The sequence below is a fragment of the Camelina sativa genome, chromosome 10 (genome assembly GCF_000633955.1).
Source record: "Camelina sativa cultivar DH55 chromosome 10, Cs, whole genome shotgun sequence".
Taxonomy (NCBI): domain Eukaryota; kingdom Viridiplantae; phylum Streptophyta; class Magnoliopsida; order Brassicales; family Brassicaceae; genus Camelina; species Camelina sativa.
Genome location: NC_025694.1, coordinates 9,688,928 through 9,703,281, shown reverse-complemented (window position 1 = coordinate 9,703,281; position 14,354 = coordinate 9,688,928). Strand labels below are relative to the sequence as shown.

General features: G+C 35.9%; 4 protein-coding genes across 4 annotated transcripts; 2 read left to right on the top strand and 2 right to left on the bottom strand.

Moving 5' to 3' along the window:
• LOC104718183 (bifunctional riboflavin kinase/FMN phosphatase-like) lies at positions 11-1,679 on the top strand. The gene is made up of 8 exons (XM_010435873.2): positions 11-161; positions 258-327; positions 413-478; positions 559-713; positions 815-910; positions 988-1,139; positions 1,221-1,304; positions 1,430-1,679. Exons 1-8 carry the CDS (start codon positions 32-34, stop codon positions 1,550-1,552), a joined length of 876 nt encoding a protein of 291 aa, XP_010434175.1. The 5' UTR covers positions 11-31; the 3' UTR covers positions 1,553-1,679.
• On the bottom strand, positions 1,662-4,020 carry LOC104718184 (sugar transport protein 12-like). The gene is made up of 4 exons (XM_010435874.2): positions 3,780-4,020; positions 3,328-3,650; positions 2,290-2,919; positions 1,662-2,207 (listed from the first exon to the last, which is right to left on the bottom strand). The coding sequence occupies exons 1-4, from the start codon at positions 3,910-3,912 to the stop codon at positions 1,788-1,790; spliced, it is 1,506 nt and encodes a 501-aa protein (XP_010434176.1). The 5' UTR covers positions 3,913-4,020; the 3' UTR covers positions 1,662-1,787.
• On the bottom strand, positions 7,858-11,070 carry LOC104720213 (external alternative NAD(P)H-ubiquinone oxidoreductase B3, mitochondrial). Its single transcript, XM_010438160.1, has 9 exons — positions 10,733-11,070; positions 10,247-10,514; positions 9,854-10,057; positions 9,467-9,717; positions 9,168-9,384; positions 8,956-9,060; positions 8,600-8,853; positions 8,156-8,275; positions 7,858-8,051 (listed from the first exon to the last, which is right to left on the bottom strand). Exons 1-9 carry the CDS (start codon positions 10,819-10,821, stop codon positions 7,964-7,966), a joined length of 1,596 nt encoding a protein of 531 aa, XP_010436462.1. The 5' UTR covers positions 10,822-11,070; the 3' UTR covers positions 7,858-7,963.
• On the top strand, positions 12,718-13,340 carry LOC104720212 (F-box/kelch-repeat protein At4g39753-like). Its single transcript, XM_010438158.2, has one exon. The coding sequence runs from the start codon at positions 12,718-12,720 to the stop codon at positions 13,333-13,335; it is 618 nt and encodes a 205-aa protein (XP_010436460.1). The 3' UTR covers positions 13,336-13,340.

The following is a 14,354-nucleotide window of genomic DNA, read 5'->3' as shown; positions in this document are numbered from 1 at the left end:
TGAAGTTTTATTCAATTTTGTGATTTGTAGGATGGACAAGATCAAATCCCTTCCTGGTGCCAGTCGGTTGATTAGACATTTGAAGTGTCATGGAGTACCTATGGCATTGGCTTCCAATTCTTCAAGGGCAAATATTGAATCCAAAATTGCTCATCATAAAGGTAACAGATTTTTATGAAAATGATTGTTACTCTGATGCATTATCTCATCATATAGGTAGATTTGTTTCATGAGAAAGGTTACATTTTTTTCTTTAGGTTGGAAGGAATGCTTCTCGGTTATTATTGGTCGCGATGAAGTTGCCAAAGGAAAGCCTGCTCCTGATATGTAAGCTCCATCTCTTGTCAAAATTTAAACAAAGACCTGTTTGCTAGTTGACTATTCTAATGACAATGATCATTCTTGTATAAAGTTTTCTTGAAGCAGCTAAAAGATTGAATAAAGATCCAGCTGACTGTTTGGTTATTGAAGATTCTGTGTGAGTCTCACTTTTGTAGCGTATCATTTTTGTAGTTGCGTGTTTGGTTCTTTCTTACTAACAGTTAGTTGAAATGGCAGACCTGGTGTTATGGCTGGTAAAGCTGCTGGGACTAAAGTGATTGCTGTTCCTTCTGTGCCTAAACAAACACATCTTTATACATCTGCAGACGAAGTCATCAATTCTCTACTCGACATAAGACCAGAGGAATGGGGTCTTCCTCCATTTCAAGACTGTAAGAAACACTCACAAACTCCACTCAATACTTCTTTTCCTTTAAAATTTGTTTATCTCAGTAAAAAAGACTTTTTTTAACCTTGTAATTTGTATTTGCAGGGATAGAGAACACTTTACCAATTGATCCATGGCATATTGGAGGTCCAGTTATCAAAGGATTTGGCCGTGGCTCTAAAGTACTCGGAATCCCCACAGGTCTGTTTATATACCATCGAACCAATCACTCTATATATTTTTATGGTCTATTTTCTTATCGTTGCAATTGTTTTCAGCTAACTTGTCAGCAAAGGATTACGCTAGTGAACTAGTAGAACATCCTTCGGGAGTGTACTTTGGTTGGGCGGGATTGCCAACAAGAGGTGTCTACAAAATGGTCATGAGCATTGGTTGGAATCCTTTTTTCGATAACAAGGAGAAAACTATTGTGAGTTCATAGATAAAAAAAGGTTTCAAAATTTATGCTCTTGTAATGGTTGCTTTCTTTAACTTAGCTCTGGTTAATTAGGAGCCATGGTTGCTTCACGATTTCACTGAAGATTTCTACGGGGAAGAGCTACGTCTTATAATTGTTGGCTATATACGCCCTGAGGTTATTATTATCATCAAATTCATTATCCATTTTTCATGACTCTGTATAGTAATACAATACTCAAAATGACTCTGTATAGTAATACAATACTCGTTGTTGGCTCATATTGTTTCTATTCTTGTCAGGCTAATTTCACTTCACTGGAAAGCCTAGTCGCAAAGATTCACGAGGACAGAGAAGTTGCAGAGAGAGCTCTTGATCTTCCATCGTATGCGAAGTTCAAAGGTGATCCTTATCTGACAAAATGATAAAATCATATATGTAAAGAATCAAAATCCTTGTTTTTCTCACATTCTTGAATCTTGATTTTGAAATAAGACATAAAAATTCAAACCCTCTGATTTTTTTCAGAAGTCAGAACTCAAATCAGACTTGCATTGGTCTTTTACTGTCAGACTCTTCGCTTGATTAAAAGACAAAAGACAAATGTTTATAATATAACTAAACCAGAAGACATTTCAGTTTCATGGTTCGTAAGCCTCATCAGGCATCAATGAACCTTGACCAATACCAATGCGATTTCCAGACTCGATTCATTTCCTCGATCGGTACACCTCTCGTCTCCGGCAAGAAAACGTAGACGAAAATAGACATAACCGCCACGCAAAACGCGAAGAATATGAACAATCCAAACTTCAGGTGGCAAAGCATCATCAGAAACACCTGAGCTATTAAGAACGTGAAGATCATGTTCATCGACACCGTTACGCTCTGAGCCGCAGACCGGATTTCCAGCGGGAAAATCTCCGACGGAACTAGCCATCCAAGAGGACCCCAAGACCAAGCAAACGCCGACACGTAGATGCATATGAACATGACCACAACAATGGCGTACCGTTTTGGTAAAACCCCTGGAGTCCCATCGACGCCGAACTTAACTCCGATCGCCACCGCAACAGCTACCTAAACCGGTTACGCAATAACCGAATTAATTACCATAACCGAAACAAAAACCGGTTTAGAGATCAGAGAAATTGAAAAAAACCTGAGAAATTAGCATTTGTAATCCTCCTTCAAGGAAGAGAAATCGTCTTCCCCATTTATCAACGCCATAGATAGAGACCACAGTCGCTCCAAGGTTAACCAAACCGGTCACAACCGCCGACATCAGAGCCGCGTCGCTACCGAATCCGATCGTTTGAAACAGAACCGGCGCGTAGAACATGATGACATTGATTCCGGTGAGCTGCTGAAACGAAGGGATCAGAATCGCCATCGTTAGATGCGGTCTATACTTCCTCTGCAATAGATTCCGCCATGGATTCTCAACGCGCTTCGAAGCTTCGCTGGCGGCGATCAAGTCGTTCATCTCGTCCTCAACGTTATCAACGCCTCTGATCTTACGGAGTTTTGTTTCGGCTTGCTTGAACTGACCTCGCTCGATCATGGAGTTTGGTGTGTCCGGGAGGATAAGAGAACCGACGGTGATGATGAGTGCAGGAACGACGGCGCCGCCGAGACTGAGCCTCCATCCCCATCCGCCGCGGATTTTGGAGAAGAAGTAGTTTAAAACGCTGGCGGCGAGGATACCAATAGTGATCGAGAGCTGGAAGCCTATGTTTAGTGCTCCTCTGTATTTATACGGTGCCATCTCCGATAGATACAACGGCACAGACTGTTCAAAAAAACAGTTAGATAGTTTTGAGGCTAATTTGTGATTTTCTAGAAATTACGGCCACAAAATAAAACAAAATTACTCTAAAATTAACGGGAGCCATGGGGTGTATGCTTTAGAAAACAAAGTATAAGGTCTCAAAATCAAACAAGAGTTTAATATACTAAATAGTGTGTAAAAGAAACTAATGGGATTATTATTTTGTAACATAACAGAACTTAAAGTCACAAAATCAAACAACAATCTCCACACAAAATCAAGGGATCCATATCCATGGACCATGGGGGGTGTATAATGTAAATAAACAAAGTATAAGGTCGCAATTGAATTTATTAGCCAAAAGTAACAAAGCTATAAAAAAAAATAAAGTATGAGGTAAAAAAGTAATATTAGATAAAAAGAAGGGACCTGATTAGTGAATCCGATACCAAAACCGAGTAGCAAACGGCCAACGATGAGCATCCAAACGGCTTTTGCGAAACCATTAAGAAGAGCTCCGGCGCAGAATAAAACTCCGCCGAGAAGCATCGAAATTTTCCGGCCAAACTTACGGGTGACGTAAGAAGCGACGACGCAGGAACAGACTGCGGCTAGGTAGAGAGAAGAGGTGAAGAGAGTGAGAGAGACGCTGTCGAATTTGCAGTATTGGCTCGACTCGTGATCGTTCTTTTGTTTCTCGTACACAGACGGGAAAAACTCCTTCTGAAACGACTCCATAGTCGTCACTCCACCTAAGCAAAACAAGAAACAAACTTAAAACGCAAGAACAGTTTTTTTTTTTTCTTTTTTTTTTCGGATCACGACAAGAAACGTAAGAACGTTTTTGGTTCTTTCTTAGATGAGAATTGAAAAGGCCTTACCGGAGATTCCGATGTCGTAACCGAAGATGAGACCACCCATGGCGGCGACGATACATGCCATGGTGACGTAAGGTGTTAAGTAACCAGGATATTCTTTTTTTTCATCTCCGATGATGATTCCGACTGAAGGCATTTTAGTATTTTTATTATGTGTTCCTTTTTGTTAGGAAGAGAGAGACATTAGACAAAGCATAAAATGTGTGTTCTATATAAACAGAGGTAGAGAAGTTAATGCTGTGGATTAATAATTCATTTGTGGTAAAAAAATTTGACATGGAAATGTATCTTCGGACCATATGGACATAAATCCAAAGTGCATATATGAAAATTTTGACATGGAAATAAATCTTCGTACCATATATTGCAATCCAAAGAATATGGATAAACAATCCAAAGTGCATAAGTCCAAAGCACATTCACTGTTTTGCACATTTTGTTTTTCAATTATACGTACAAACTCTATAAAAAATATCATATTAGTATAAGCCTATTAAGGTAAAATCTTATCCTAGAAGAAGGCTAACGTGTAATAAATTCAACGATATGGATTTGAATATTCATTTGTTTCCATTTACGTAGAGAGAGTTTGCGATTTTAGTGTGGGGTTAAGGAGACTGTTTGGTACGTTAGGTTTTGTTTTTTGTTAGATTTATTATAAGAAAGATGAACAATTTTAGTAATACGTATTGGCAGAAGATTTTCCTATATATCAATTTCCCATAATTGATACTGTATATCATGTATAAGGATAAACATATATCTAACAATGTATTTTCTGACTAGGCGACACATCTTTGTATTGTGAAATGTTAATTATTCTACAAGAAAAAACATTATATTCTATGTGATATAATAATATTAGACGAGGACCCGTCCGATGTACGGGTTTAAAGTTTTATAAATAAAATTAAATTTATTAAAATTTGTTGTATGTTATATATAAATTTTATTTTTATTATAATACACTGATTTATATCCATTTACAAATCTTTATGTATGTTACTATTAAAAATATATTTTTTATACCTAAATGTACTCTTGTATGTTACAAAAAATTTTTTTTATCACCATCTAGAAACAGTTNATTAAGCCAAGTATATTACTTTCACTTCTGTATAGTTTTTCAATTACTAAAATTGTTGGCACAAAAAACATTTTAAATAAAAAATATATTACATAATATACTAATCAATGATGTATCATCACAATAATGTATGACCACCATGGAGAAAACAGCGGCTCCGCCTTCATCCCTTATGGAGAGAACCTTGCGTCCAATCTCCTCCACCATGGAGAGAACTTTGGCTCCGCCTTTCTCCCTTGGAGAGATAACCTTGCGTCCAATCTCCTCCACCTTCCTCTCTTGCGGAGATAACTTTGTGTCCAACCTTCTCTACCATAGGGAGAACCTCGGCTCTGCCCTCCTCCTATGTGGAGAAATTATGTTCACGTCTTTTTGCTATATCAAAATGGCTTGTTCCGACAACCAATGAAAGTAAAAACAATTTTCTAACTTCACAAAAAAAATCTTTTGATAGTAACTAATGTTAAATTTCCCAATGTATTCGTGATAGTAACTATGCCAAAGTGAAAGTAAAATAGTTGGCTTAATGTGTTTATAGATAACATAATATACTAATCAATGATATATCATCACAATAATATATGACCGCGATGGAAAAAATCTCGGCTCCGCCCTCATCCCTTATGGAGAGAACATTGCGTCCAACTTCCTCCATCATGTAGAGAACCTTGGCTCTGCCTTCCTCCCTTGGAGAGGTAATCTTGCGTCCAACCTCCTCCACCTTCCTCTGTTGGGTAGATAACCTTGTGTCCAAACTTTTCCACCATAGAGAGAACCTCGGCTCTGCCCTCATCTTGTATGGAGAGAAAATGTTCACGTCTTTTTGATATCTCAAAATAGCTTGCACCGATGACCAATAAACGTCAAAACCTTTTTCAATCGTCACAAAATCTTTTGATAGTAACTAATGCTAAATTTCTCAATGTATTCGTGGATGTGTCTTTGACACACCATATTGTAGCCTCTTTCTCTATAACGCTTCAACCGCCACATTGTTTAGTGAGTCCATGCCTACTCTCAGTCCATGGGTCCACCTTCCCAAGTGTGCCTTACATCTATTCTCGGCTTGTGGACCAACCCATATTCGATGGCCGGTTTGTTACGTCTGGGAGTCTTTAAAAACTTGATTACCGACCTTACAAATCAACAAATGATATTTTCTTGTGTTTTGTCCTCCCCCGCACAATTTTGACAATCACTTCCACAAAGGTCACACATCATGAAGTTCTCTCAGGACCCTTAACTGAAAAAATAAGTGCATTTTAGTGATGTATGTGGCTAAATCAATTCTTTTAAACATTTCCGCAAACCATGGTGTCAGAGTCTTTGAGCTCCTATGGATCTATCAACAACGATTTATTTTTTTCAATCTATCTATCTATGTTTGTTGTACGCTTGTGTTTAATTAGCCTATTTTATCAATTCATTAGGTTGATGAGCTTCTATTCATTATCTCCCTTTTGAGATTGAATGAATAATGGTAACAATTATGTTTGCAAAAAAAAAAAAGGGTTTATGACCAACCAATCAAGGTTGAGAAATTGAAAGAAAATTAATTTGGCATAATTAAAGAAACAATAGAAAATTATAAACATGGTAATATATGAATCCCAAATCATTCAAAGATTAAAATATAAATTATAACAATCTAAAAATACTACAATAAAATTTAAAATACAGTATTAGAAAAATAAGACTCATATATTAATCTTTTTTTTTTGTCAACATATTAAGCTAAACTATTCTCAACCGAAAAAGGAGAAAGTAGTAGAAAATTTTGGTTTAAAAGAATAAAAAAAATTTACCTTTCCATTAAAATATATTCCCAATTAAACAAAGTTGAAAACAATATTTTTGAATAAATTATTTAAATATGAAGCGATCTTTGATTATATAAAAGTGAGTACAAAATTTAGAATTAATAATTAAAAGTATATTTTCCCTAATTTTTTTTCTTTTTTTATAATTAATCNAGTCTTTGAGCTCCTATGGATCTATCAACAACGATTTATTTTTTTCAATCTATCTATCTATGTTTGTTGTACGCTTGTGTTTAATTAGCCTATTTTATCAATTCATTAGGTTGATGAGCTTCTATTCATTATCTCCCTTTTGAGATTGAATGAATAATGGTAACAATTATGTTTGCAAAAAAAAAAAAGGGTTTATGACCAACCAATCAAGGTTGAGAAATTGAAAGAAAATTAATTTGGCATAATTAAAGAAACAATAGAAAATTATAAACATGGTAATATATGAATCCCAAATCATTCAAAGATTAAAATATAAATTATAACAATCTAAAAATACTACAATAAAATTTAAAATACAGTATTAGAAAAATAAGACTCATATATTAATCTTTTTTTTTTGTCAACATATTAAGCTAAACTATTCTCAACCGAAAAAGGAGAAAGTAGTAGAAAATTTTGGTTTAAAAGAATAAAAAAAATTTACCTTTCCATTAAAATATATTCCCAATTAAACAAAGTTGAAAACAATATTTTTGAATAAATTATTTAAATATGAAGCGATCTTTGATTATATAAAAGTGAGTACAAAATTTAGAATTAATAATTAAAAGTATATTTTCCCTAATTTTTTTTCTTTTTTTATAATTAATCACTTAAAATTTAAAATAAGTAAATAATATTATAATTTCGAATTTTATGAAATATATATAATCTCCTCATAATTATTTTAAAAAACTTTGTTTTTTTTCTAAATTCTGAATTTTTTTTATAATTATCTTTTTTACTTTATTAATATTTTTTAAAACATAATATTTTTTTTTGTTGTAATCAAATTCTTTCTATTAAATATTTACACATGTCAAAATCTCAAATTAATAACTTGACACATGTCAAAATCTTGTTAATGACTAACTTTCAAAACCTAACTTTATATAATAAGATAATCATCTATTTTCCTATTTTCCTATTAGTTCTTCCATTTTTTATTTCGCTAAGGATCGTACGTAGTGTAGTGCAAATTTTCAGAAAGTATAAGTAACCAAATGAAGTTTAACATATCTTGCTTTTTGAAAAAAAATATAAAGAAGTAAAGACTATTGAGGTCTCAAACGACGGACATGAGGTTTTCAAATGCGACTTGAATCCCTCCCAAAGATGAAACGCCTCATCCAGTCTGAGACCACTAGGACTCTCGTACGCCAGCTCACTTGCTTACTGTTGTTTATGAACAAAAAACAAAAATTGTTACCAAACAGTTACAAAACATACAAAATGATATTCATACTTTTTTGTATTACACTATTCAAAGCAAACGTTACCTAGCGTAAACGGAGTACCACAGCCATTGACTGCTGTGTCCTATCGAAACCCAGTCTCCTGGAAATTGAGCTGCAGTCTGTTCGCCTCCTAATGGAGCAAATTGTCCTAAATGTCGATACCTGCATTAACAATTTGAGTTTCTTTTTACTATAAGTCTATAAGTTCAGTAGTGAGCATTCACNAAAATATAAATTATAACAATCTAAAAATACTACAATAAAATTTAAAATACAGTATTAGAAAAATAAGACTCATATATTAATCTTTTTTTTTTGTCAACATATTAAGCTAAACTATTCTCAACCGAAAAAGGAGAAAGTAGTAGAAAATTTTGGTTTAAAAGAATAAAAAAAATTTACCTTTCCATTAAAATATATTCCCAATTAAACAAAGTTGAAAACAATATTTTTGAATAAATTATTTAAATATGAANGGGAAGAAACTTCACTTGTGAGTCAACATGACAAAGAGCCGATTTAAGTTCTTCTATATTGAGTTCAGTGGACTTATTTGAACCATTCTCAGCTTGTGCTTGTTTTAGAAGATCGGTGATCCCACGCATGCCTTTGCTCTTCAAGTAGAGATCTACTTGAGGGTATCTATCACATATGTCACCCATTACTTGTTGAAAATTTTTCACAGTCATTGTTCCTGAATTGTCCTTATCTGCTTTCTTGAATATATCAGCTATGTCTTCCTGAAAAAAAACAATCACAATCCCAAAGCATAAGAAACAGAGAACCCCTATACACCATGCATAACTGCTAGCTCAATTTATATTGGTTCTGAATTTGGTTACCATGACTTTTCTCTGGTTGATTGTTGCGCAGTCACCAAGTGCATATATATTATCACATCCTTCAACTCGAAGCCATTCATCGGTTGCTAAAGCACGTCTATTACCCTGGAAATTACAAGAATTAGATCATGTTAGTAAAACTCAGTAACTATGAAATGATGAATATTCTAATATTTGAAAGCTCATATACCATGAGACATTTGATTACCCACCTGGCCAATTTGTTTCATAAACTCTTTGATCACAGGACGAGTCCCAATACCAGTTGACCAAACGATCATTCCATAAGGAATAGTAGAGACCTCTCCTCCTTTGGTTTTAGCAGAAATGTCCTTGTCATTCACATTGACTACCATGGAACCTAATTTCAGATCAATACCATCTCTACTAAATTTTTCTTCAGCAAACTTTGTAATTCTCTTGTCAAACCTGTGAAAGAAAAACTTACTCCGAATCATGAGTTATACTTGGACTAGAGATCAAAAGTTCAAGAGGTAAGCAAAATACTCACATGGTCAAGATGTGGTCTGCAGCCTCAAGAAGAGTGATTTGCACTAAATTCTTGGATTTAGGATAGAGTTTGACTAGATCGTCGTTAACAAAATCATGCAGCTCAGCAGCAAACTCAACACCTGTTGGTCCACCACCAACAACCACAAAATGTAGCATTCTCTTCCTCTCTTCTTCGTTTAGTCCCGGTAAGCTTGCCTTCTCAAATGAATCAATGACAGTTCGACGGATTCTCTGTGCATCTTCAACCTCCTACAAGCGAAAATAACCATATGTTAGATACATGTCAAAAAAAAAAAAACATAAAAACCCTTGGAAAACTTTCACATCCATATAAAAAGTCATTTGGTGGGTCAAGGAAAACTCTTAAAGAGCTTAGGGAACTAACTTTGAGGAAATGACAGTTCTCCTCCACCCCAGGAATGTTAAATGTGTTGGACTGAGCTCCAGTAGCAATTACAAGGTAGTCGTAGTCAACATCAAATGCTTTCTTCCCATTCGAATCCAGGCCTTGTTTAGATCGGCAAAACACTTTCTTGCTTTCTGGATCAATTTTGAAACATTCTGCCTCCAAGAAAGACATCTCAACATTCTGCTTGTCAAGACACAAGACAAAGCTGGCTTTAGTAGGGTTTTCAACAATACAAATATCACAATCAAGACGCTGTTTTACACAAATATAAACAGAACACTTTTATAGAAGATGCAAAAAAAAAGAGAAGGTATAATTTTTGTATGGCAGCCAATATAAGAAGGGATTAAAAGTGTACATATTAATTACCTTCCTTCCAATGTTACGAATAGGTTCAACAACGCTGCGAGCTTCAACAGTTCCACAAGTAACACTAGGTAGCAAGGGAGTGAAAGCAAAGTAGTTTCTAGGCGATATAACCTGAACCTCATAAGAGGAGTTATTCAAACTCTTCAAGAAACTTGCTGCAGCCCATCCAGTTCCGAGCAACACAACCTTTTTCTTTCTGGTTCTAGTTTCAACACCATTGTTGCTATAGGATCCATTTACCTCAGAGTAGGCCATAAGTCCCCCACCACTAAGAAACAAGAAATATTAATTACATAAAAATTGTCTTGATTACAAACTAGAGGACAATCTATAAAACTAAAGATCTTAATTGAATCGAGGATATGATCAATACATGCCAAAACAGAGTAAAGAGATCAATTTCATGCCAAAACAGAGTAAATTGATAGGTGCCGTGCCACTGAAGACACAGAGCAGAGTAAATATGCGAAGAAATTGTATAGTAACCTGATGGTGGAGACGACTAGAATCCTGGAGAGAGAAGGATAATCATGGAAAGCTTTGGATAATCTCTCGAAGACGGTGAAAGGTCTCATGGTTACGGCTTGTTGATGCGAGTTCAAACTCTCCAAGAACAATTTAGTTAATTCTTGGTTGCAGAGAGATACTAGGAGATCTAGGTGATTATGAGAACTAAGTTAAATGGAAAGTTAACATTTGTATAATATTCTCCTATTGCTAAATAACTAGACTTGCCATTATTGAATATGTAAAGAACTTGTTAGACAAGTTATATCTTTTGTATATAAGGGTAAATGAATAAATTGAGAGAAACTATTTCACTACTAAGGTTTCCTTTGAAGCTATCAAGAGAGAGAGAGCCCAGAAAGCTGGAGAAAGGTGAAGAAAAAAAGGTATTGAGAGATGTGGAGAGACAACCAAGTGGGAGAGAAGAAGTGACGATGATTCTGTTTTTTATAACCGTTTTGATTGGAAAAATTTAGAAAAAGCTGAGGGCAACGAGTAGAGAGGAAAGGAGTAACAGAAACGTGGGTCGTTTTATTCTGAGACGTACTTTTGTTTGTTTGTTTTGACTTGACTTGGCGGCCACGGCAAGAGTTATGCTCCTGAGCTCGATCCTCCTCTCCCTATCTATAATATTTGAATATATTTTTTTTATTAAATTTGGCGAAGTGACTAAGGAAGATGTATAATCTAACTTGGATTGTTTAATATCACTCTTAGTTTTAGGCAAGGCGGTGTGAATTATTTGTAGCCCTAACTTCCTGAGGAAGATTTTTTTAATTTAATCCCTCTGAAATAAAAATTTTGTTTTTACCAATTCGAATTAAATTCGGGAGAGGAAAAAAAAAGGAGTCGGTCAAAATTTAAGAACCTCTTGAGTACATAAAGATACGGTATCTATGTTGTGATAATCACTAGAAATAATAGGGAAGTAATTGGCAACTATATCAACAAAGTAAAAAAAGGATGAGGAAATTGCGGTTTTAGTTCAGAACCACAAATCTCTATAAAACAGTTTCTGTCCGGATAAAAAAGAAGATCTCACAAAAATCGAGAAGGAGGTTTTGCGTTGTTGTGAATATTGGAACTGATCAGTCAACTGACGTACGATGTTCAATTCTTGTGCTCTAGAAGTGCTATCACCGGATAAACGGGTGAAGAAGAAGACGGAACAGACGTCTCCGTCATTGTCTGGGTTATCCTTGTTACCAGAAGAGATAGCTCTGAGATTCTTGGCTCGTGTATCTTCCAGATTTGACAACGCGTCCTTATTTTTCGCCTCCAAGAGCCACCGCTCTCTCTTTAAATCCTCTGAGCTCTTCTCCTTGAGATGGGAGATGGGTTGCACTGACTTATCTCCTTACGTATGCATCAGAGTCTTTCCTAACCCAACTCCACGCTGGTTCATCCTTACCCCTAATGGTCGGCTAAACCCCATCCCGTCTAACCCTTCTCACCCTCCGGATTCATCTTCTATCGTGTTACAGAGAAACTGTAACTCAACTGAAATTCAAATTACAAACACCAAATTGAATCGTCGTTCATGAAACGAGAATCCAAAATTTCATGTGATAGAGCTTAGAAGAAGAATCAGCTCTAACAACAATGAAACAGCAAACCCTAAGAGATTTCAGAGAGAATTGAAGAAGAAGAAGCTTACACAATCAATATTTTCTGGTTGTCCTCTGCAACTGATATTTCTTTCTCCTTATACGCTTCAGCTCTCATCTTTCCATCTAACAAACAATCCCAGCCAATGAGCTTCTACCACGTATTTTCTCCCACAGCTTCCAATCCCCTTTCACCATTCCTCCACATCATCATTCAACCCTTCTTTCATTTTACTATATCATATCTTGGGGGTGAATGTGGGCTTCTATGTTATCGGTGGACTCGCAAACGGCATTCCCACTTCGGACGTCTCGTTTCTCGATTGTTACTCTCACACATGGCACCGCATCACGTCCATGAACACGCCTCGAGCTTTAGCATTGGCCCACTTGGTTAAGGACAGGAAGATATACGTGTTTGGAGGGTTAAAGCATTACCCTCATTACCATGAAACAGCTGGGGCAGAGGTATTTGATCCAAAGACTCAAAATTCGACCCCTCTTTTTTGTTCACCTATTAAGACACCACACGAAAATAATATCCCACAAAGAGCGGTTATAGTTTTAGAAGGGAAGAATACTTCCCCGCTATATGAGGAGGATCGAAGCTTCTCCTTCTTGTCGTCAAATGATGAGATAGGAAACAAAAACCACGAATTGTACATTGAGAAACAATTGTACTGTCGCGGTACTCGTGGAAAAATCTTATGGTGTGTGCGGGACGAATTGGATTGGAAGGAAGTGAAAGGTTTGGAAGATCTGCAACACTCTCACTCTAGTTCAAGACATTCCTTTCGTATCAACAAACTCTGCAAAACTTCTGATGGAAACATTGTTATCTTCTGGATGGCAGAGAGTTTGGACCTTTGCTCTGCCGAGATTTCCTTTGAGAGACGCGAGGGAGGCAAGATTTGGGGGAAGATTGAGTGGTCCAATGTTGTCTTTAAAGTTGATCCTTTCTCAAACTCATCATAGATTGTTAAGGTCTTACATTCCGTGTATCTCTCTTGCTTCTTTGGAACGATTCTTGTTATGGAATTAATTGATTCACACCGATCCGATCAATTTGTTTCTGAAGAACCTCTTCCTCCTTCCCTTTCGATCTTCCTCTTGAATCGTTTCAGTTTCATTCTGAATCTGTGGATTGCGGCATTTAAAAGTCAATGCATGCTTCTTTAAAGTCTCCTTTGTTTTGCATGTCCCTTAAAAAGAAAAATAAATAAGTATTAAATACGTTGTAACCGTTTAAAACGAAGCAAACAAAAACGGAACAAGAGAGAAAGATTAAGATTGTTCATTTTTTTTTAACTTCCAACGAACAGAGAGAGTCGAAAACTTAAGAAGATCGTGCTTGTGCTTGGCGTTGAAGAAAGAACTTGGAGAGAGAGAGCTTACCTTGCAGCTTTAATGGCAGAAGAGAATCTGCAAGAAACAGAGAAAAGTATTATCTTTAGAAGAGTCTCTGTTGTGAATAGAGTCTTTGGAAACTGGTAAGTGTATAAATCAGAAGTAAATAGAGTATGTTTAGATTGATTTAGTGGCTTCGGTTTAGGCTTGGTCTTTATATATAAATCAACAATTGTAAATCATTTGGTTAACTAATGAGAATGAGATTAGTTACTAATATGGTATCAGAGCATTTTCATCTCAATCTCTAACAAACTCTTTTGCGTCGTTTTATCGGGAATCTCACCGGTTTTACGCTGGAATCTCTTCCGATCTCAAGTTTCTGAGCTTCTTTTCCTTCGATTTTCTAGTATCCTCGTTCTCATGTGCTTTCTCAGCTTTCGATTTCTCAAATCGGAGTTGTTTTAGAGTTTCAATGGGAAAACGCAACTGTAAATCAATGTATCGCACTCTCGTTCCCGATTCACATGAATCTGGCACCACTGTGTCACCTCAAGCTTGCAGTGAGACATCGACATATCCTTTGTCTCGCTTAGCTTCCAAATTGGTGAATCGCATTCCTGAACCATTTTATCGTGCACCTGCTC